We start from the raw sequence: 23438 nt of genomic DNA, 5'->3' as shown, positions 1-23438 counted from the left end.
TTCCCTCCAATATCCCAGTGAAGAATTTTATTCTATATGTATCTCCAACATCTCTTCACTTTCTCCTGCCCTCTTAGTCCTCTCTTGCCCACCTACTGTATATTTTTTTCTGATCTCACAAGCTACTGCTTCTTGCAGCACCATAGCTTGCTGTTCTCATCTCCCCATGCTACTCCTGGGTTTATCACTCTGGATTCTCATATCAAATCATAGCATCAATCCTCTCATGCAGACTTTGAAATCACCATGCCTTGTTCTGATGCAGGTCCTACGACTTGAACATAAACTGATGGCTACTTTTGACCTTAGTCATTATAGCTCTGACTTGCCCCAAATGACTTTGACACAGAGATATTGTTCTTGAAAATCTCTAAACAGTTATTTATTTTTGTCAATCATTCTTCAACCTATAGTGTCATCCAGCACTAGGCTGTTTTCTCACTTTTCCTCAATTGCTCAAGAAGATATTACTTTCCTTTCCACACTTTTTTTTTTTCTTTTTTCTTCGGATGTAATTCCACCCATATTCCACATCTTCCCACTTTGCCTCAGCAACTCCTTTGGGGCTTTCACGCAGGGAAATAGACCCCACTCTTTCCACCATGTTATTATACTCCAACTGTTCTTACATTTCCCCTATGTGAGACACAACTGCTGATCAATCCTGCCCCATACCTGTTTGGCTTGCAGTCCCTAATACAAAATCCTCACATAGTAGATTTTTCCAGTTTTTATGCAGAAAGATTACAGACTCCACATATCTCCAGCTGATGAATGCTTAGCTGGAGGGAAACTCATCAAACTGACCCCATCTTTGACCCCAACTTGACATGTGGGGTCTGTCACATTTTGCTTTTAACCATTGCTAGATCGGAATTTGATTTCACAGACCAGGACTGAGAGCAGTTTCAGGCTTCTCTTGACAAACAGCTCTAGGGGAGGAGATATGTGAAACTGTAACAAAAGAAGGAGAGAAAGCCCCCTCCAGGGAGAGAAAAAATTGTCCAGGAATGAGAAGAACCAGTGTCTGCAAAAGTTACATTGCAGCAAGCCCTGAAGAGTCAAAATTAAACAAACAGGACTAAGTTGGGGGTCTCCTACCAGGAAATTATACTGGAGAATGAGCAATATGCTCTTCTCCAGGTGACTTTGACTGGGAATCATACAGATAGGAACACTGAAAGGACTGGAGATTGTGTAGCCTTCTTCTTTCTCCCTCCCCAAAATGTTGTTGTTCCGGGTCAACAGAGCCAAGGGCAACTGGCACAGAAGATATCGTTCTTGAGGCAAGATGACAGCAGGAGGAGGAAATAGGATGTGAGAAGGAGAGAGATGATGTGCCCTTAAGCTAAGAGAGAGAGTGGAGAGGGGAAACATGACCCTTGAAGAGCCTCTGTTCCGACTCTACCTCTGCTGTTGAAGGTCCTGGAAATCCCTTAGTCCCCGGAGCACCATCTGCAAGACAGAAAAATCACTTGCTAAGAACAAGCAGAGATGGCCGTTCCCCATTGAGAAGTGATTATGAGATAGGAAGAAAGGGACTGAAAATGCATGGGAAGAGTGGGTTCCTATCACAGATGCTGTGAAGAATAGGGATGTCTTCCTGCTTCTAGCAGGTATCTGACATCACACAGGCAGGCTGGACACTTGCAGTTACCACCTGGACACCATGGGTGGAGTATTTATTAAAAGCAGAGCTGAGTCTCCAGCAGGACCCCCATGATCTGTGCAAGCAGCAGTAGAAAGCAGTTGCTGCCTAAAGAACAGCACTCTTTTCCCTGCTGTCAGCACCTGCGTCAGGCACCTGGTTTCTCTTGAGATACTGTTTTTAATTGGGATAGATTGTACATTTTCTAGTGTAGCCCAGAACCCAGTTTAATTGCTAGCTTAAGATTTAGCCTGTTTTGTGCTTTCCATGCTACTTCCTTCCCCATTTAATCTAATAGAAAATATTGCTGGGAGGACCTCAAGAGCCACAGAGTTTATCCTTCTGCCCCCAGGCAGTATTTCATTTTCAACAACATCATGTGTCTTTTGCTATCAGGTTAGATGGATCTAAGATGTATAGTGGGTAAAGAAATGAAGCTTACCCAAGGGAGTCAACTGGCATAAAAGACTAAATCCAGCCCTTTAAGTCAGGGAAGTTATATCAGAAATAACCCTGGACCAGATCGGTTTTCCAAAATATGTCCTTTCTTAAGCTTTAAGTCTCCAAAATGAACAAATCTCTGGAAGAAACTGTTCTGACAGTCTCATTTCAGTATATTTAATGCCTTATTATGAACAGCAGTGACCACTCCATTGTTAAGATTGAACAGATCTTATCTAGAGTTTCAAAGCTGATCTTACTCTATTAACTCCAAATCTGCTGATTCTGGAATTTTATATCCTGCATTTCATTCCATTGTAGTATGCATCTACCAGATTTGACAAGACAGAACAAAAATTATTAAAGCATCTTTAATATTATAGCTTTACAAAAATTAATTTCCAATAGAAATTTCAGAAGGTCAGTCAACTTTTTCAAGTTCGTTCTTCCAAAACAATTTGACTAAAAATTCTATTTTGTTTTCTTTTATTAATCTCCCTAAGAAGAAATGTCCTGTAGCATTAGGTGTTGTTAGCAGAAAATTAGAAGGACCTAAAAAACAAAATAAAATCAAAACAAAAAGAAAGTATATCTTCTGATATATCAAGCTAAATAAAGCAGTGCAGGGAACAGGGATTCTGTGCAGCAGAATCGTGTGGACCAAAGGAAAGATAAGAACGAGAGGCTCTGAGGAGGAAAGCTTGTTCTTGCCAATCATGCAAGCAGGCAGGAGGGGGGGAAAAAAAAGAGAGACAGAAGGACTATGCTTTTCTGAAAGACAGTTAAAGGCCCAATCGGTTCCTCTCACTCCTTGTAAAATTTCTGTTGTTCGGTTGAGCTGGGGCTCTTCGAGGTTGTAAACATCCACTCTGGGCACACACGGCACAACACAGCTGGACAAAGAGAAAAAACAAATCTATAAAAAGACAACAAGCTTCCTGCTCAGCTTTCTGCTTTTCTCACACTGTTTTCTGTAAGTCAGAGAGACTCAATGGCTATAAGGAGCAAACAAGCATCCTCATCTTAGATATGAAACATCCTCACCTTAGAGATGAAACAACAATTAGGGGATATAGTAAATGGAACTAAATGATGCTTCAGACTTTTACTCATCCTGTTTGTTCAGCTCACCAAAGGTCCTTCAACCAGACACAAAACTGTTTTCCACAGCCTGTCCATACCTGTCTCCCACAGTCCCCCTCCCACTCTTCACCATCAGCATCTGCAATGAAGGCTACACATAGACTAGGAAAACAGCAACAAGCATCACCTGCACCATATTAGTATTATGCAACACATTAGCCAGGAGGGAGAATACACTGTGCCTTTAAAATGCATTGGAAAGGAGCAAGATGGTTATGCTCATAGAATCACAGAACGGTTGAGGTTGGAAGGGGCCTCTAGAGATCATCTAGTCCTACCCCCCTGCTCCAGCAGGGACACCCAGAGCACGTGGCACAGGGTGGCATCCAGGCAGGTTTTGAAGATCTCCTGAGGAGGAGACTCCACAACCTCTCTGGGCAGCCTGTTCCAGGGCTCTGACACCCTCCCAGTATGGAAGTTCTTCTTCACATGGAGATGGAACTGCCTGTGTTTAAACTTGTACCCATTACCCCTTGTCCTGTCACTGGCCACCAGTGAAAAGAGTTTGGCCCCATCGTCTTTACATTTTCTTCTCAAGTATTTGTACATGTTGGTAAGATCCCCTCTCAGGCTTCTCTGGGCTATGGTCAAGCATACAGTTTTGAAAGTCATTAAATTATGTCTACATTAGTGCTTGGAACAGTCATAGGAAGAAAAAAAAGTTTTCCAGCATGCTTTAGACAAACCTCTTTTGTAATTCTTGTAATGGCCTGGGGAAAGAAGGAAAGGGGCAGTGGGTAAATCCCTACTGCTAGCTAATTAGATCATACATTTACTCTCCCAGGCAATATATCTTTCCCTGCATGGGACGCATTTTTCTTCACTAACCTCTCACAAACAGCTTCCCTATAAATCATAACTCACCACTGCAAGCATTCCCTTAATGAAATTCTATAGTTTTTGCATTCATTTAATAAACAACGTTCACCTACCTTCATCTTACTGGTGAGTTTAGACCGTTTATTCAAAGCTAGGGGAAGTCTTTCTGGTGCAGGGAGATCACAAAGATCACACAGGATTCACTTTATCACCCATTCCCCAGGCACTTATATTCCCCCATATACCATGTTGCAATGGCAGACACACCTGACATGCTATTTTCAATATGAAAGGAAAAAATCATCCTCATGTTGCAATCATATCATGAGTGGAATTTGGGGGAAAAGAGCTGCCAAATCAAAACAAGACTTGAGCAGAATAGTTCCTTAACTAGAGCAGCACAGCACCTAAAATAACTCTTATTCTTACTAATCAGAGATAGCTAGTATCTGCAGGCAAGTTTGCACTCAGTCCACGTAAATAAATGGATTTCCCCACAACCTATTCAAGATTTAAAAAACAAACAAAAATAAACCAAAAAACAAACACAAAAAGCATCATGCATGCAGTAATCCTAATCCTTGTCAAAAAAGGCAGGTCTTTTAGTTCCTGAAAGCCAATGGAGGAGTCCTCTCTTCTTTGGAGCAAGTTAAGATCTTTCTCTATAAATTCTGATATTTATTCAGAAGGCTTCCTGCAAAAGGCCCCATTCCTTTTCTTGTGGGCCTAGTGTGTATTTAACCCCTTTTGTTGATGTGTCATGTTCCTTAGCTAATTCCCACACACTGCTCATCAGCACTCTGCTGCCAGTGAAATAAGCTCATCTGCTTTTCCAGATTCTTGAAGCTCTTCATAAACTCTGCTACAACATCTGCAAGCAACATTTCTTATGTTCAAAGTACTTACCCTAGCAATGAATATAAAAATGGTTATAAAATATACATATAAGTCTTGAAATACAGATTCCTGAAAAGCCTGCCTGAAAAACCATTCAGTGCTCACTCTCCACAAATTTCATCTTCGCTTGTCCAAGGGAGGCTAACATAATCTTGGGAGAAGAGAAAGGTTACAGTTTTGAACTCCTCAGGCCCAGCTACAACACAGTACCATGGTTGCTCTCACGTGCTGTATTAGCACATACACTCGTACACAAGCAACATCAGTTCTCCACACAAAAGAAGTTATTCCTGAGCTTTTACCATGTCTTACATCAAACTTTCAGGCAGCCATGCCCCTGTCCCTGAATCAGAAAAACTTAGGTGTTTTTTTTTTTTCCTTCCTAAATCCTTTTTCTGCTAGTGATGTCAAAAGGATAGGCAGGGACAGTTAAACAACAAAAACAATTGATTCTAGCATAAGGTCCATAATGAGGACCTGTGAACTGAACCTAGTAAGAATAAGGCATTTCCAAGTTCACTTAACAAAAACAAACAAACAAAAACAAAAGAAATCCACGAAAAGATAATTCGCTTTAAAGTGTTGCACCTGTCTCTAGAATAAAAGAGGTTTTCTTGCTATGACCTCCTTTTGCAGATAAGGCCATTCGGACGTGACTGGATGCAGTCCTGATTGCTTCAAGGTAGGGCAGTTTCTTGAGAAAACACGTGAGCTGGGACCAGCAGAGGGCACTGCGTTACCAAGTGACAGTGACACCGAGGCAAGGCAGACTGCTCCTACCAGGCAGAGGAAGTGAGCCACGCAGGAGAAGGGAACCACTTCTAGAAGTCAGATACAGTTACTAGTCACCAGCCCTACAGTCTTAAAACTGACACAGATAACACCATTAAAACTGGCCCCAAACTCAGGAGCACACTTCAGCCCAGATCGGTCCCCACACATCTCAGTTTCTACGCGTCAATTTTGGAGCAGAAGTCTCCTACTGAAAATGCTTTTCAAATGGCAGGGCCAGATCGCTCCTTCCCTGCAACATATGTACAGGGACTGAGTTGCTTAAGTTGAAAAATACCCTGTCAGCTTCCTCTCTCCTTCTGAAAACCTCCAAATCCTTCCTTGCAGCAGCAGGAAGTCTGTTCAGACAAGAGACATGGCACTATCAAAGCAAAGAGCTAGCAATTTTGATTCTGCCCTCCCCCTTTTTCTTTCCACCTCCTCCAGCCAAGCAGATTTTCAGTGAGCAGAGCAGCAAGCTAGGGGACATGAAAGGAATGCTGAGGTAGCAACTCTAGAAAAATGTCTTTTATTTTGAAATACTAGAATATGACCATGAAAAATACAAAAATCTCATCTTTTATCTTCTCTCTGTATTCCAGCCTGGGCACTGGAAGAAGCTCAAGAGCCAAATAAGTCACTCTAGTCACATTCCTCAAACTACTGAGTGGAACGATTCCACCTTCTCTCTGTACAGTTGATGGAATGACTTCACCAGGATGTGGAAAGGGGCCTCAAAGTTTTTCATCTCCTTCTGCAAAGAAACAAGAAAGCTATGAATAGCAGATGGAATAAGCATTTGACTAACTACTCAAGCTACTTCATAAAAGACAGATTTTAACTGAGAGTGAATTAGAAGCGAAATAGAGCCCCCAGTTACGCTCCTCACCTAAAAGAGAGGTAACTTTACAGACACCTACTTCCACAGACAGTGGGAGGAGCAGGTACTCACCACTGACATCTCACAGTATTCCAGGCCATGTTTCTCAGCCCACTCCTGTGCTTGTTTCTGCTCCACAACTCGACGACCAACTAGGTCTGTTTTATTCCCCACTAAGACACCTATAGGAAGAAAAAAAAAAAAAAAAAAAGAAAATCCCAGCCCAGAAATGCTGATTTGTTAGCAGTAAATGCCAGAATATTTGTGGAAGGAGCTGAAAAGGTTTGGGGCTGGGAGAACAGGCTACAATTACAAAACTACCTAGAAAAGATTCCACAAAGGAATCATCTGAAACATACTTGTGCCTGGTCTGCTTTGCGATAAAAGCAGATAAGCCGGAGGAAGCAATGCCTGGACTTAGCTTAAAATACATAGTCTATGCCACATCTCAAGGGAAGCAGCTGCTGCCATACAAGAGGGGAGCAGATAAAAAGATTCCCCTGCCTTCCTTACCTGGAAGATGCATCCCAACTGCCTGAGCCCTCAGCTTCTCCAGCCACTTGGCGCAGTTGTTGAAAGAATGCTCGTTAGTGACATCGTACACAAGGCACAGGACGTTGGGTTGCTCCCACTGCACAGCAAGAAAGGAGCGTTGTCAGCTCTAATGAACCTGATGTGGTCAACAGCCAGCCCGCATCTACACAGCGGACACAGATGCTAAGACAAAAATAAAAAGCCTAACATACAAGAACCCGAAGCCCAGGCTGCAGTTTCATATTTCTGTTGAGCTGATTAAATGGGTAGCTGCCGCTGAGAGCGTTGGTCTTGCTCTCTTCCCCCATTCCTGTCTGCACAGTTGCACTCCTTTATTTGTAGCAGCTCCCGCATTCATTCCTGATCCCTGGGAAGCAGATTCTGCATGCTGAGTCAGCACAAAACTAATCCAGGGAAAAAAGTAGAATGATTTTTTGCCAGTTTGAGAAGCTGAAGCAGCTTCCCAAGAGGTCCTTTGCAAACTGGACCTGGTGTACGGGCAACAGTGGAATTGCCCCTTGTAGTGCAATGAATCATTACATTGACTTAGCCACTTTGTGAAGTCTCATCTTGCATCAATTAATTGATTCTACCTTTTGAAATGAGATAATACAATGGAGTGCTGTATAGGTGAGGATAAGAACAAACAAACAAACAAAAAATCAAGGGCAATATTATGCCCACAGACATGAAAGAGTACTGCTGGATCAAAGCAATCCCTATAATGGCAAAAAGCCCATTGCTGTAGTAGTAGCAAAATGGATGTCTTTCTGTGAAATAAAAGTATGTTCAACCAATAGCACATAGTTTTTCTCAGCCAAATATCCTTATTTCTTTGTTTAAGAAATTGAAGGAACATCCGCATTCCTTCCTCCAGAAAATTATCTTGTAATATTTTTACAAGTTTCAGAGAGACAGAGCAGGAAAAATTGGCAACTGAGGTAGCTGTGCCCATTTATGCTAAAGACAAAGTCTGCTACATCTGCCAGACTGGGGAGTTCAGCTCTTCAAAGCAAAAGCACTTCTTTGGAAGGAGAAGGCTGTTACATAATACTTACCAGTTTCTCCAGCATCTCAGAAAATAGATCTTTGCCTGCAGAGTCAAAAATGAAGAGTTCCTGAAAGCAGAAGGAGAAAGAGGGCTTTTGCTAGGAAAATTGCAGTGTAGGGAAAGGTTTAGAAAGTAAATACTGGAATCTGCTACTTTTAAATTTTGTTCAGTACAGCAGCGCCATATCCCTAAGGGACAAGCTTCTCACATCAAGAATACTGCCAGTTCAAACAGCATGAGAAAAAAATAGCTATTTTTCCTATATAAGTAAGAAAAAGATCACCAAACTTTGTTTACATCCCTACTGGAAACAGAGTATATGTGCAACCAGCTAGTAAGAAGCTAACCTCTATTATTTATATAAGATAATACACACATACACAAGCCATTAGTGGAAGTTTTGAGGGTTATTTTTTCTCAGAAACACGAACTAAGCCTGAGTGTCCTAAAGAACAGTACACATTCTTTAAAAAGCTGGCAGCAGCTTTCGCTCAAGATGTCGTCTTGTATATAAGTACGTAAAACTTGCATTCTAAGATTAAACTATCCCTGGAGAATCAATAATCTTACAAGATCACCCTCATTTCCTTAATACAACTTAATGGTCTTATGAACATGCAGAGGGATCTTCCACCAATGAGACAAAAAGAGAGGTCTGAGTTCTAGGCATGTCTTTCTGACTCAATTTATGTCACAGAAAAACTCACCACACTATCACTTGTCTCTGGAACCGATACGGCCTTCACCAACAGTTCTGTGCCCGTTGTCTGTCAAAAAGAATCAGGAAAACAAGGATCAGAAGAGTTTTTAAGAGCCTGTCTAACTGCATACCAACTGTTCATTGGATTGAGGCAATTCTTGTGAATCATTACAATTCCATCAAACATATTCTGTTGGGAAGTCAACAACACTCCGCAAAGCTCTGATAACATACTTTTACTTACATGTCAAATCTATGTAGATTTGTTCAAATAAGAGGAAAAAAAAAGACAAAAAAAGAAACATCATCCAGAAATTGGTTACATACTTGGGTGTTAGTTGAAATCTGCAGGGCTATGATCACTTTCACAGTGATGCTCTTTTCACAGTTCTGCCTTAGAACTTCTTGCACCAAGCATGTGATCAGCTAACATATGGGATTGTGGCAATTTGTCCTTCTTCCACCTTTTATCTCATTCTGCTTTGTAGCTCATTTGTTCTATTTCCATCCTTAACTTCTGGTTTCCAGCATTACTTCAATGAATAAACATATGCCAGTTCTCCCCCCTCATTTTTTTTTACTTTACTTATATTTACTTTTATTTTTATCCTGCTGCTGATTAGTCATCACCATTGATTCCTGCACTGAAAGACTGCAAACTGTATCCTCTTCATCAGCGAACAGTTTCTGTAGATTATAATTATCTTGTGACTACGCAGCACATCTTCATGTTTGCATAGTGATAAGCACACTGTCCACACACACATTTAATAGCTGGAATGAACAGCTTTCTCCTTCAGCAATGCTTTTTCATGGAGCGCTCCCTAAAGGAGGAAGATCTCCAAGACCACAAAAGCTTGTGAAAATATTGATTCAGCAGGAAAATGACAAAAATTAAGTAGTTGACTCTGCATCAAGCTTTGAAGCCTGCCCCTACATAATGCAAAGACTTAAAATGCTAAACTATTTCTCTTCAGGAGTGTGAGGGAGAAAGAAAACCCTAAAACAAGATCCCACCTTCAATGCCTCATCTTAAAATGACATTATTCATTTTTTTATATTTATAAATGACATTATTCATTTTTTAAAAAATGACATTTTCATTTATATATATATATATACATTTTTTTCTGTTTTTATATAACACAGAAAAGTTGATGGAGAGCCTATTGTCTCATTTATGCTCACTAGTGTATAATTCTTCTGAAAATGGGCCCCATCACTGCGGAACATCTGGGCTAAAGCAGTCTTCCCCACAGCTGGATCACCTGCAAGACCAAAAATAGAAGAGATTTTCATTTCATTTTATAGAATCTTATTTCCCTACAGTTATGTTTAGTTCTGTTCCTATCAAATGTCATAAGGGCTTATAACCTGAATATAGGTAATATAACTCCCAGAAGAGGCACAAATCAACCAAAAAAGCCTGCCTACATGGTGAAAACAATATGGTCATTATGCATACTGGCCTGATTTCATTGCTCTGCTCCATCAGCAACAGTAAAGAAACCGAAGATCAGAGCAAAATTGCAATTTGTTCTAAAATTAATGTCTAATTTATAGCTTTTACCTAAAGATTAACAATTCCCAGACACAGGATAAGAGGGACTGAACTGCATAGGAGGCTGTTTCTTCTCATTAGGTTACATGTTTTCCTCGAATACATATCCTTGTTATATATTGAATTCAGGGAAGAGACAGATCATTTTTATCCCCCAAAGCTCCTTAAGCTGGTAACATTCCTCCATGACTCTTCTTGCTGACCTTGCTAAGACAGCAACTCTTGCTGACTCAATGCTGCTGTTGTCTCATTAGTTGCATCCTGGACATAACAGAAGAAAATGTCATTGGCTGAAGAGAAAGGTCCTCCTGATTCATCCCTAAATGGGAACAAAATCAGGGGACTTTAGTGTTTGCTCTTTTAGAGTCAAGACTTACTGGTTTGGTTTGCACAACTGTTTGAGCAAACTTGAAAGCTGCCCTACCTTGGACAACTGCCACAATATGCCTTAAGCACCAATGCAGTGGCAAAGAATTGCAGAGTTTGTGTGCCCCCAAATCACTTCATGAAACATGCTGCACATCATAATTATTGAAAAAGAAAGTTAGCAGTGTTCTCAAATGGCTTATCCTTACTTCGTATCTCTTTTTCTTGATCTAATTAGTTCAAACGAGCAGGAATCGGGAGTTAAATCTCTCAAAGCTAAAGCTTGACCCTTGAAGGAATATTCATGACAGCCAAACCTGAAATACAAGTCTTTTATTTTGCATCATTAATAAACAAATCAATGTAGAAACATACTTTGTGGCTATTCCAGTTTCCTAAACTTCCTGTGTTTTGAAGCAGATTGAAAATTTCGCAATCTCACATGGTGTTGTAGAGAAAGGCACTTTAGTTGGTGACAACTGCTCCTAGATGCATCAACCAAAATTAAAAATATTGTTTAAATATTTTTGGTGTGCTTTCTTCCTTTAAACTGAGTTCAGCTCATAATATTTAGACAGGAAAATCTGGTAAGTCAATTTGTTTGTTCCCTGATTCAAGTTCAAGTTTGCGCTGAAGACAACACTCTGTTCTGAGAGGCAGCTAATCTGTGTTTAAATAGACAATTAGATCTGTCTTTCTAAGATGAGGCAGAGAAGCACATACTGCTCCAAACTATGTAAGGCTATGTTAATTCCATCATCCAGTGTAAATTCCTATCTAATTTGTTGCCTTTTCACAGTTTGATAGCCCCAGCTTTTCTTACTCTTCTGTTATGCTTAGCCATCATCTTAGCCCATTACTTCACTTGTCTCTCAAAACAAGTTTCTTTGTTCTTTTCATTTAGTTTGGTCTCATATCCCAATACTGCATCCTACAGTATTTATTGCATCCTTAGTTCTGCTATTCTGTAAGAAGCTGTTGTACATCTCAAAAATGCCTACCACTGCCAACTTTTTATAATGCAAATCCTTTCACAGTGTCTCCACAGCAAGCTCAAGCAGCAATATCTTTGACTGTGTATCTGTATCCTACCCTCAGAATAACATAGGAATTACTTTCAAGTTATTAATCTCTCTTTTTCTAATACAAGCTCTTTTTTCCCCTCCGTTATTCTTCTTGACCTCTGTGCTGCTCCCAATACTGTAAGCCACTCTAACCTTCGTAATCATATCCTTAGGTACACAAGAGTTCCTTGCTCCACCTTTGGATGTTTTTCCTCTTGCCTATATAAATGCATTCCCCTGTTCTCTTTAGTTGGTTGTAACAACTCATCTGTTATGTTCCTTTCACTATATTGGTCTTTTTTGGAGAAATTATTTTGCTTGGTCTGCTGCATTCATTTATTATTTCTAGTGCTATATTGATATTATCCAAGCACTTAGAAATGCTGCACAGAATTGAAGAGGCAGCTCCCAAGCCAATTAGGATTAAGCATTTAACTGGATCATTCACAGAAAATCTATGTTAGTTTAAAACGATCATGAAATTGGCCTTACGAGCATTAAACACTACTACTTGAAAGACCTCAGCAAAGTCTCTGTACTAGGACTACAGACTTTTACACCGAGAATGATGCATAAGTTGCAGACCTAGAAGAAAGGCAAGATATTCACGTTGTCTACAGTAACTGTCAATATTAGGCATCAGGGAGATGATAAAGGAGATTTTGCCTTTGTCAAAGATTGCACTCAAGCTGTGTGAAAGTTGGTTAGTTATTTCTGAGGCAAAAAGGCAAAGGGATTTTATTCTTGATGAAAAAAAGAGATTTGGAGCAAGGAGTGTAGAGCTCAGAGTTGTCCACATACGAGCGTTTTCTGACTTCATGCTTGGGGTTGACGGTGTACAGAGCTTAAGTGTAGAGGGAGGGGAAAAAAAAAGTTTTCATCCCGTAGCATTAAGAGTCAACCGCATTTACTCTCCTCACCTCCATAATTCACTGTGGCTAGACGAACTGGTGTCTTCACGTCACTTTTTTTTCATGTTAACCTACACCTTGCTTGGGAAAGGAGAAGCCTTGGTGAAGGGCTCCTGCTTTTCCCTTCTGCCCACTTGAAAGGCTTCAGCAGTTGCACTCTCAAAGCCGCCCTGATTTCCCAGGCACCACGGGGAGGGCCAGCACTAGGTACCCAGTACCGTGCTCAGCCTCAGCCCCTCTGTTCTTTCCCCACCTGCAGGCCACGTTTCCACCTCATGAGGACACTCGTTTTTTGGAGCACCCTGCCTCTGCTTTTCTGGCAGTTGAAATCACCCCCCACACGTACCTCGCAACTCGAGTGGGGACATAATAAAAAGCGTGATTCCCTGAGAGAACAGCGGACCCCTTTCCTCCTCTCTTGTCACCTACGTACTGTGCAGGCCACAGTACGCGGGCCTCTCCCAGCCGCACGGACAGCGCCGCCAGGGCGGCGGACTCACCTGCCAGCAGGCACTTGGCAGCGAGCTTCACCATGGCCACGGCCGGCAAAGCCCGCCCGGCCGGATCCCGGACCCCGGACCCCGGGCCCGGCGGCAACGGCGGCCGCAGAGCGGGAAAGCAGCGGCAGCCGCCGCCGCCGAGGCGGTTTGCGCGGCCCTAGCAACAGCGCGGCCCTAGCAACGGAGCTCCGCCCCCGCCCCCGCCCCCGCCCCCTCCTCGGGAATGCGACCGCACAACTCGATTGGACCCTAGCTATGTTCATCAATGATATCCGAAGTGCTTATTGGCTCCCTTTTTTTCTCCCGCCCACCGATCTTATTGGCAGTCTCAACCACGCCCCGCCCCTTCTGGAGGTTAAGGCGTCGCCGCGGGGTCACGGGCGGTTCTGCCCAGCAACTAGTTACGTTTTTGGCTCCTGCTTGTCATTGGGCAGATTACGAGGAGCCGCGCCAGCTGCAGGAAATTAACTCACTGTGGGGAGTTTACAATTAAGTTACAGAATAGGGCTTCAGCAGCAGCGGGGAATAAAAAGACAAGAGGTGGGGAGAGGCGAAGCCTCCACTTCCTCCTACATCCTTCCCACGGAATGGGCTCTTTCCCTGCTTGAGCGCCCGGGTATTTTATTTCCTGCGCATGCGCCTGCTCCGAGCCCCCTCTTTCCGCCCTAGCTGCGGAGCGCGTGCGCGGTAGCGCTGCGGGCCGTTTAACGGGCGTGCACGGCTGCGGGTGACGCAGAACGAGAGGTTGGCGTTCGGGGGTTGGGTGTCGGTTGAGTGCTGTGGCTCCGTGTCTCCCTGTTCTCACACTTCGCTGTTTTGAAGTTGGCCACAAATGCCTTGAATTTCACAGTGTCAGTTGGGGTGTTTAGCTGGAGCGTTTTCTGTCAGTGTCAGCATGATAAATACCTAGCTTGCAAGGCCAATGTATCCACAGTGCAGGTTGGGTAAAGTGATAAAGTTGCTTTCTTCTATTATTTGCTTTTCTTCATTTTCAGATAATGTTACCAAAATGTCCCTTGACTGCTCTTCAACTGTTTCTCCTCTTATCATTCTTGATCTCTGATTTCCCGTCTTCCTTAAGCAACTCAAACCAAGTTTACTATTTTTTGTGTTAGAGCTGAAAAGCTGAATGTGAAGCTTCATCTTTGCACCTTCCAATCTCTTTGACAGGGCTTGTGCTTTTAGATAGCATGTTTTCCATAGCAACCAAGCATATTTTTGCTCAGTGTATAGATTTTACTTGGCTACATTCTAGGATGTTTGCTGCAGAACAAAGTATTTTATTTGCTTACTGTAAAAAGAAGCAAATAGTGTTGGGAAGAAGAGAATGTCAATACTTCACTGGTATTTTAGCTTTAGAGTGATGTTTCAAAGAGTAGAGTTGGTTGAAAATAGTTTTCCAGATTTTTGCCTCAAGTCGTTGCCTTTTTAGAAGGCAAATTGTGTGGTCTTTTCTAATATGAATTACCCCTTTTGCATATTTGGGACTATGTGATCTAGCTGTCTGACATCTAGTCAGACAAGCAAATAACATAAAAATAATAAGTATCTGTTGGAAAACGAAATGAATCTTTTGTACGCAATTGAGCTTTTTTTCCTTTTTGTAATAAGTTATGAAAGAGAAATTCTTAGGCCTATGGTGCAGTGTGCATTTCCTCATTGATGGTGGTCTCTAGTGCAGCGTAGTAGGGGAATCATTATTATGGGATCTTTTAAGAGAAAAACAAATATTAACCCTCAGTCTGATTATCACTTTCACAGTTCTCCATCACATAAAGCAGCGGTTGAGTTGCTGTTCTTTTTCTCTCATCACTTGCATCCAAATAGTACATCTCCTTTTTTTTTAGATTTCCATATTATTCTCTGAGAAATTAACTTGTATCTCTGTTGTTACATTTTTGCAGTCTTTGCATTATCTTTTGTCTATTTGTAATTTCGTACCAGTTTACTGACAGGTTTGTATATGCAGACTTTGAGGTTCCATAATGACGTACTTGAGATTTATTGACCATAGCTGTAGTGTGGCTTCAGCATTTACTGAAGTCTCAAACATCTCCAGCACCTTTTTGCTGAGATCTGTGTAATAGAAGTCGTAAATTATGTTGGAGGTGAGATTTTCATTGCTGTTGGAAAAACTCTACTTTGGAAGATCACTTTTTCCTTCTTCATTTGCTGCTCTTCTACTGTCACAGGGTGTCCCCTTTCCTTGTTTCCTATTTATGTTTGCATACACTTGTGCACAAGACTCTCAATAGACTTGTGTCCTGTTTATTTCTGCTCTCCTTTTGCCCCACTGTTTTTTTTTCTCTCTCTTATTATTTTTTACAACTTCAATCTTTTCCTGACTTTTCATAGGTAGAAGTTGTTCCATTACACACCATTGACAGTGATGGATTAATGAAGGAATTACTTATCCAGCTCTTGTAATCCAAGCAGAATCACAGTGTGATGTTGAGTCCACAGGGGTTGCTGCTAAATAAATTGGAATACCGGTAACTGCGCTCACTGAAGCTTTTCTCATCTTAGTACGTGAGGAAGAGCTGGAGAAAAAAAAAAACCCTGAGGGGATTAGAAAAAATATGGATGAAATCCTTACCTCAAAGAAATGTTGATGAGTTTAAGTCCTATATTTAGCAGTTAAGGAGAAATGGAGCACTCTCTTATTCCCCAAATTTAATTTCTTCTTCAAATAAAGCAAAATTCTGTGCGAGTAGGTGCCCCTCTTCATAATATGAACAGGATAAGTTATCCTGGCATCTACAGAACTCTGCAATTTGAAGTCACGTTCCTTGAGGAGCTGGTCACAAAACAGTGGGTGAACAGCACGTGGCAGCTCACACTTCCTCACGCATCAAAAATGTTGGTGGTAGGACTGCAGCTTCAGTAGGAGAGGCAAGGAACAGCAGAAGCAAAGTAAGGCTTTATGCAGAAAACTAAGCCAAGGTCACATGGTCCTTTAGATTGAGATGTGGCTTGTACTGTGCTCCTCCTTCTGTTAGGCACTGAACAAGTCGTTTCTTTGTCTCCTTCACAATAGACACCCTTTTTTTTTTTGAGGCTACATTCACTAATATTCTTAAGGTTTCTTTTATATATTTATTTATTCATGTATAGATGCAAACAAAAATTCTGGATATACTGTGGGATGAGCAGGCTAAACTTGTAACTTGAATGTGTTGTCTGGTAGACACTATTGAGGAGCTAGCCAATATAGCTGTTCTTGAAGACAGCAGTCCTTCTCAAGAGGCCATTAATGCAGAGTAAAAGAGTTAGTAGATTTTTATGTAAGAAATGCCTTAAATACAGTTCACTAATACAGTTCTTTTTCAACTGCTACTAAAAAGAAACAATATGTGGTAAGGTAACATCAGAAGTATCCTCAGGATGTCTGAATGTTTAAAATCCATGTGGCTTTATTAGTATGTACAGAATTCTTACAACACTGACTATTTACTTATATGTCTGGAAAGCTTTGAGAACAGCAAGAACTAGTGTGTAGATTTTATTGCTGTTTTTCTTTTATGCTTTACTTAAATAGTAGAAGAAACTCAGTCCATTTTGAGGGCTAGTTTATGTGGCACCCCCTAAAACTGTCTTTTGTTTCTTCTTAAAGTGGGGCTTTTGGAACAGAAGAATGAATTCAGAAGTTTTCTACTTGTTGGTAACAGCACTGTAGTCCTGCGTCTTCTAATTTTGCCATTTTGTAGAACTACTTATTCAGCATCTGGTAGGGACTGAGAAGTGGGTGTGAAGGCTTTCTGACTGAGCCTCAGTGCACAGAAATACAGGATGATTATGAAATGGTGGAATCGGCCAAAGGGTTGACAGTTGTAACAATGCTTATAACTGATCTGTTAGATTGTTTATTTCTATTGTTCTAAGTTAGGAAAGTGAAAATAAAAGTGAATGAAGGCTGTGGTGTCAATGAAAAATGGTAACCTATTAGGTCTAGGGTTGGTACCTTTACAAAGCTTTGGACTTGATTCAGGTATGGTAAGCGAAACCAGTATGTCCTCTTTTATGAAATGAGGGACAAGTTTCTCAAGACTATATTTAAATCCATAGTGACAAAAAATAAGAAGGAGAATCTTTGGAGAATATTTATTCTGGATACGTACGTAGAGGAAAAAAACACAAACTTGACGCTTCTTTGTTTCCTCTTGCATGTGATAAAAGGAAATTCATGGAATCACAGATCAGCTTCAGGTTATACTTATATCTACAGAAGGTGCTGATATGAAAAGTAAAATCTATGCAGTTTTTAGCAATATTCCCCACACTTTTAGACAGGGATAGTTTATCTGAACTCTGACATGTCATACAAGAAGTCTTTGTGTTGTATAGATGTCCATTGGATTATCAGTGGCATACTTGGGACTGACTGTGATCTTGCATGTGATCTAGACCTTTCTCAGCAAAGACTAGAGTGTTCTAGGGTGTATTCCTGGAGCAATCACCGTCACGCTGTTCAGCACAATGTTGTGCATAGGGTCTTTTCAAGTGTGGGAAGTGAGCTGTAAGTATATGCTTCTGCATCATGAGGAAGGGGTTAATCTGTAGAATACAGAAATAAGTATTTGACATCTTCAAATGAGCTACCCGTAATTCTGTATTGCCAGTCATTATGTGGTGGCGATGATGATGATATCAGCTGGGAATCTGTTTTGAATCTCTGGCTGCTGCTGCCAGTGCTTAGACAGCAACTGATAAGTTTACATTAATGCTATAAAAGCATAGGACAAATCACACTAAAGTCATGAGATTTATTGAAGATATGAATCATTTTCTTTTAAATTCCATGTGAAGTCTTAGGCTTTGTGTTTTCAAGGTTTTTTTCATGAGGGCATGGCACCTAGAATTTTTTCCCCTTCCTGAAAACTGAGCTGATCATGTGGCTCCAGGACCCAAAGCTTTAATGGGGAAGGGAGAAGAGAAATCCTTGAGACTCCTAATAAATAGATCCAGACACTGTTTGCCTTTTATCATCTGCACTTATCTCAAAGGTTAATTTTTTGACACAAGCTTGTCTACCATGTCCTTATTTTCAAGGTCATTTTATTACAGTGTGTTCATATTATAATAAAACCTCTCCTGCTTTAAGCTTTTAAAATCCTCCCTATAGGCATTTCCAGTCCTTCCAGCTCCAGATTCCTTTCACTTCAAATCCCAGACCCTGAATTTCACTGCGCTTCACCCTCTGGCCTCCACCACAAAGCTCTTTGCCCATATATTGCTGCTCTCTTGCTTCAAAAGCAAGACAGCCCTCCTGCATTTGCAGTAGCTATTTACACTAGCTAGTTCCTTCCCCTTTGCTGTTGTGCCCAGCTAGAATAACTCTCTGCCTCTTTTTGTTTCTACAAAAGCAGAGCCTTCATTCCTGTTTCTGATGAAGTCTTACATATTCTGTCTGCAGACTGAACTAATAAAAATTCTGAATGGGAAAAATCCGAAGCCTGTAAAAACAGAGTTCATCCAGAAAAGAATGTATGAGGTGCCTCCTTTACCTGCTATGAGTTTTGTATTCAGAAGAATGTGTTAAATTTCAGGTTAATTCTGACCTATCAAACCTCCAGAGAAAGGCAATTTGTAATTTAATTTATAATAAGTTATATGCATCAGTTATATTCCTTTGGAGCATGCAAATTGAGAATGCACTTGAATCCTACGATTCTCACCAGGCAAAAAAAAAAAAAAAAGATGTAGGATCATTAAATCTATTGACAGACTTATTTTAGGGCTCCTCTGCTTTGCTAAGAAGGCTATCGTATATGAACAAGAAAGTTAATGCATTCAAGGAGGGACAGAAAAATACTGGCTCTAGTAATAGAGATTGTTGCAGAACATAATTGAACACTGACTGCAGCAAACCTAAAAGGAGACTTGCATTACAATGACATAAAATCTTTTCTTTTCTCCCCTAACCTCTGATTTGAGCTGTCTGACTAAGAGCAGGTGCTGGGCAATAGCTTTATTTCAACAGTCCATTGTAGCTGAAGGAGTAAATGCAGTTCTGCTGCATCCAGCAAAATTGAAAATTGCTTTGGGGGGAAGGGAGGAATGCAAATGTGTTAAAATAGAAAAGCTTCATTCATCCGCATAAGGAAGCGGAAATTAGCACAGCCACATAATTGTGAGTCTTCTTTATATTAAAGCAGTAATATGAATACTTTATAATTTTGACATTACTTTCAGTATCTTTTTAGTGATGCTTTTGCTAAACTGGATGGCATTAAAGATACTGAAAGGGAAATTTAATAATTAAAAAAATGAAACATTGCATGGTTTTATTAGTTTACAAAACTTCAAGATGCCACTGTTTGAGTGTTTTTGATTGTTTGAGTGTTTTTTGAGTGTTGAGTTGTCTCTTCAGTAACCTATGACTCTTCCTTTCAACAGTTATGTTAGGCATTTGACCTCTGTTCCACGCTCTCTTTCTGCCTCTCTGGAAGTTCTACATTGGAGATACTGCAATTAATGTTTAACTTTACTGTATTCTTACTGCCTGAAGGCCTAAGTTAGCAGTCATTAATGCCAGTGTTGGGCCACTGTCACACTAGTGAAAATAACTGTATTCTTGTACCATCAATTGTTTAGACTAGTATCTCATAGAGTTGATGTTATAAAGGCTTCACATTCTGAGTTATGCATTGCCAAGATCCTTTCCTTTAGCTTTTCTTAGGTGGAAGAGCAAATGAATTTATAAAGAAACATTTCATCTTCTAAGTGTACATTCTGTAAATTTATTTCCAGAGAACACCTTCTGGGATCTTCTGGGAAGAATCCTAGAAGGAATGGAGGGGTCCAAGAGAGCCGATGAGTATTCAAGGATTACTTCCTCCAAGCTGGAGATTGGTGCGTTCCTAGGAGTGACAAGTCAAGCGGAGGGGTCAGGAAGGGCTCTTGAAACACATCAATAGCAAAAGGAAGACTAGGGAAAAATGTGGGTCCATACCTGAATGGGATGGATGCCCTGGTGACGAAGGATACTGAGAAGGCGGAGTTACTGAACGCCTTCTTTGCTTCAGGCTTTATTTCTCAGGCCAGTCCTCCAGAATCCCAGGCCCTAGAGACAAGAGAAAGTCTGGAGAAAGGAAGATTACCCCTTGTTTGGGGAGGATCGATTTAGAGATCATTTAGGCAAACTTGACACCCCTCAAATGCGTGGACCTGATGGGATGCACCCATGAGTGCTGAGGGAGCTGGTGGATGTTACTGTTTGGTCATTCCCTCACCTTTAAAAGAACAGGAGAGGTATGTGAAAGCTGGAAGAAGGTCAGTCTAGTCTTTAAAAGAGGCAAGAAAGAGGATGCAGGAAACTACAGGCCAGTCAACCTCAACTCCATTCCTGGAGAGGTGATGGAGCAGCTCATCCTGCATGTCATCTTTAAGCATGTGAAGCATAAAAAAAAGGTGATTGGGAGTAGTCAGTGTGGATTCACCAAGGGGAAATCGTGCTTAACCATTCTGATGGCTTTCTATGATGGATTGACTTCCTGGGTAGAGGAGGGAGAGCAGTGGATGTTGTCTACCTTGACTTCAGCAAGACTTTTGACACTCTCTCCCATAACATCCTTGAAACAGATACCAAAGTGTGGACTAGATGAGTGGACGGTGAGGTGGACTGAAGCCTGGCTGAATAGCAGAGCTCGGAGAGTTGTGATCAGTGGCACAGTCTAGTTGGAAGCCTGTAGCTTGTGGTGTCTCCCAGAAATCAATACTGGGTCCAGTCTTGTTCAACTTATTCATCAGTGACGTGAATGAAGGGACAGAGTGCACTCCCAGCAAGTTGCTTATGTTAAAAAGCTGGGAGGAGTTATTATTTGTTATTATTTGTATATTGTTATACCAGAGGGCTGTGCTGCCATTCACAGAGACTTAGACACGCTGGAAAGCTGGGTGGAGAGAAACCTTATGGAGTTCACAAAGACAAGTGCAAGGTCTTGCACCTAGGGAGGAATAACCCCATGCACAGGCTGGGGGCTGACCTTCTGGAAAGCAGCTCTCTGGAGAAGGACTTGGGAGTGTTGGTGGATAACAAGTTAACCATGAGTCAGCAATGTGTCCTAGTGGCCAAGAGGGGCAACATGAGGAAAAACTTCTTTATCATGAGGGTGACTGAGCACTGGAACAGGTTGCCCAGAGAGGTTGTAGGGTCTCCATCCTTGGAGATATTCAAAAGCTTCCTGGACACAATCCTTGGAGACATGCTAAGTGACTCTGCTTGAGCAAGGGGGTTGAACTAGATGATCTCCAGAGGTCACTTCCAACCTCGACCATTCTGTGATTAAATGCCCTCCAATATTTTTATTTGGATATCCTGATCCTTTTTGTTGTTGAAGCTACTGCAGTTTTCTCTGTCAGTGGCTGGAGAAGGGATTCTAATATTCTATATATTGCATTTATATTACTTCTGTCTTTAAGACTGTATTAACCTTTGATAAACTTTGTTAAGCTTTGTTACTTTATTAATGAGGAGTGCATCCATCAGAAATATACTTTCTCCATTGTAAAATATGTAAGTCCACCTTACAAACCTTACTGTCTGGGGAATTTTTGACAATTGATCTCTTGTGTGTAGTTACCCCCATTGTGACATGTTCTTTTGTTGTTGTTGTTGTTGTTAAGGAGAAAATCATTAACATTTTGGAGCTCTAAAGAGTTTCTGATTTTCTAAAACGTAGGTCCCTAGATAAGAGTATCTGCCAAAATACTTTCTCAGGATGAAGGTGTGTTTGTGCAGCAGATCAAGTTTAAGCATGTGTTACCAGGAGCAGAGTCCAGGACCTAGAGGAAGCATGCTAGTTGCTGGCATAGTCTAGAGCCTATGCTCTTGTATCTTTGGGATTGGTCTCTTCTCTAAAATAACTACCAATAGGACCCAAGGAAGTGGCCTGAAGTTGCACCAGGGGAGGTTCAGGTTAGATATTAGGAAAAACTTCTACACAGGAAGAGCAGTCAAGCATTGGAACGGGCTGCCCAGGGAAGTGGTGGAGTCACCATCCCTGGGCTCCATGGGAGGCTCAATGATCTTGAAGGTCTTTTCCAAACATAATGATTCTTTGTCACCCCTGATTTCTGGGTGTAATTAACACAGGAATGTTAGCACATGCTTTAATCACAGCTTAATTTTGATGTATTATTGTGTGCCATATAATTTCTCTATCATTTGCAATTGATTTATAAATGAAAGGATGAATTTTCTATCTACTGACCACTTAATCACAGCCTGGGACTTTGCAGCCAAATGGAGCTCTTTTGTGTCTTCTGCTCACTAATAAACGTTTTGTGGACTAATTTGTGTCCTTGCTGAACCTTGGGTAATTCATAATATTCAGCCATTTTCACATTCATAATTTGAATTATTTTGTGGAGGCAGAGCTTATTTGGAATATTTTGCACAGCTGCGGTATTTAATTCTATAGCAATAACAATGTTAACTCTGTTCTGAATAGAATAGTATCCATGTATAGACACCAATAGTAGCAAGGCTTTGATAAGAATATTTGTCTGTTGCTAGAAGAGAGAGTGCAAACTGTATTTCCAGTGTTTGAAAGTATTTAGAAACAGGAGAGAGTGTCCTTATTTCCCCTAAAAAGTTGTGAAGTAGGAGAAGGCAAAAGAACAAAGGGTAGAAGCAACCATGAGACCGTAGGTTTACAGGGATGAGCTCAGAAGTGATGGATAGATTGTACATATCAGTCTAAGCTCTGGCAAAATGGATAGGTCTCCAATCCATTGTTTCCCAAAATATATAGTGTGGAAAATTGCTGATCTACAAAATTCCATTAATAGCTCTAAAGGACCATGTAAAACATAAGGAGTTGGGAATTTGTTGTTGAAAAGTTTGGTAATGGTGGTCTGAGGTGTGTTAAGGATAGGTGGTGGTTGGTTGGTGCAAACCTATTATGTATGATTTTAATTTGTCATTTGTTAGAAAATTACTCTTTAAGGCTTGTGGATTTTTGGCTCTTCTTCCTTTTGAGTTGTAGCTGAAAGAGTGCTGCATTTCTTCCCTGGCAATATATAGCATCAATGTGAACAAGTACTGCTTTTTTGTGTGAATAAAAACAGTTTGCAAATCTTATTTTTTTTTTAATTTTGTCTAGTCATGAAATACTTTCTGCGTATCTAAAGAAAGGATAAGTCCTTGTT

At 40.9% G+C, this 23438-nt stretch overlaps 1 protein-coding gene across 2 annotated transcripts; it reads right to left on the bottom strand.

Annotated features, from left to right (window-relative positions):
- Positions 1–6232: 6232 nt before the first annotated feature.
- On the bottom strand, positions 6233–13324 carry IFT27 (intraflagellar transport 27). 2 transcript variants are annotated; one of them, XM_088531925.1, is made up of 7 exons: positions 13287–13324; positions 10073–10152; positions 8892–8951; positions 8192–8251; positions 7113–7230; positions 6672–6781; positions 6233–6473 (listed from the first exon to the last, which is right to left on the bottom strand). In XM_088531925.1, the coding sequence occupies exons 1-7, from the start codon at positions 13318–13320 to the stop codon at positions 6375–6377; spliced, it is 561 nt and encodes a 186-aa protein (XP_088388051.1). In that variant the 5' UTR covers positions 13321–13324; the 3' UTR covers positions 6233–6374. The 2 variants fall into 2 exon arrangements, with proteins under 2 accessions (XP_088388051.1, XP_088388052.1); XM_088531926.1 differs by lacking the exon at positions 13287–13324 and adding an exon at positions 10649–10755.
- Positions 13325–23438: the final 10114 nt, after the last annotated feature.

Source organism: Tinamus guttatus, unplaced genomic scaffold (genome assembly GCF_059628265.1).
Source record: "Tinamus guttatus ecotype Peru unplaced genomic scaffold, ASM5962826v1 Tinamus_guttatus_pri_ptg000439l, whole genome shotgun sequence".
Lineage (NCBI taxonomy): Eukaryota > Metazoa > Chordata > Aves > Tinamiformes > Tinamidae > Tinamus > Tinamus guttatus.
The sequence above is the reverse complement of the archived record's forward strand: the minus strand, read 5'-3'. Positions and strand labels throughout refer to the sequence as shown.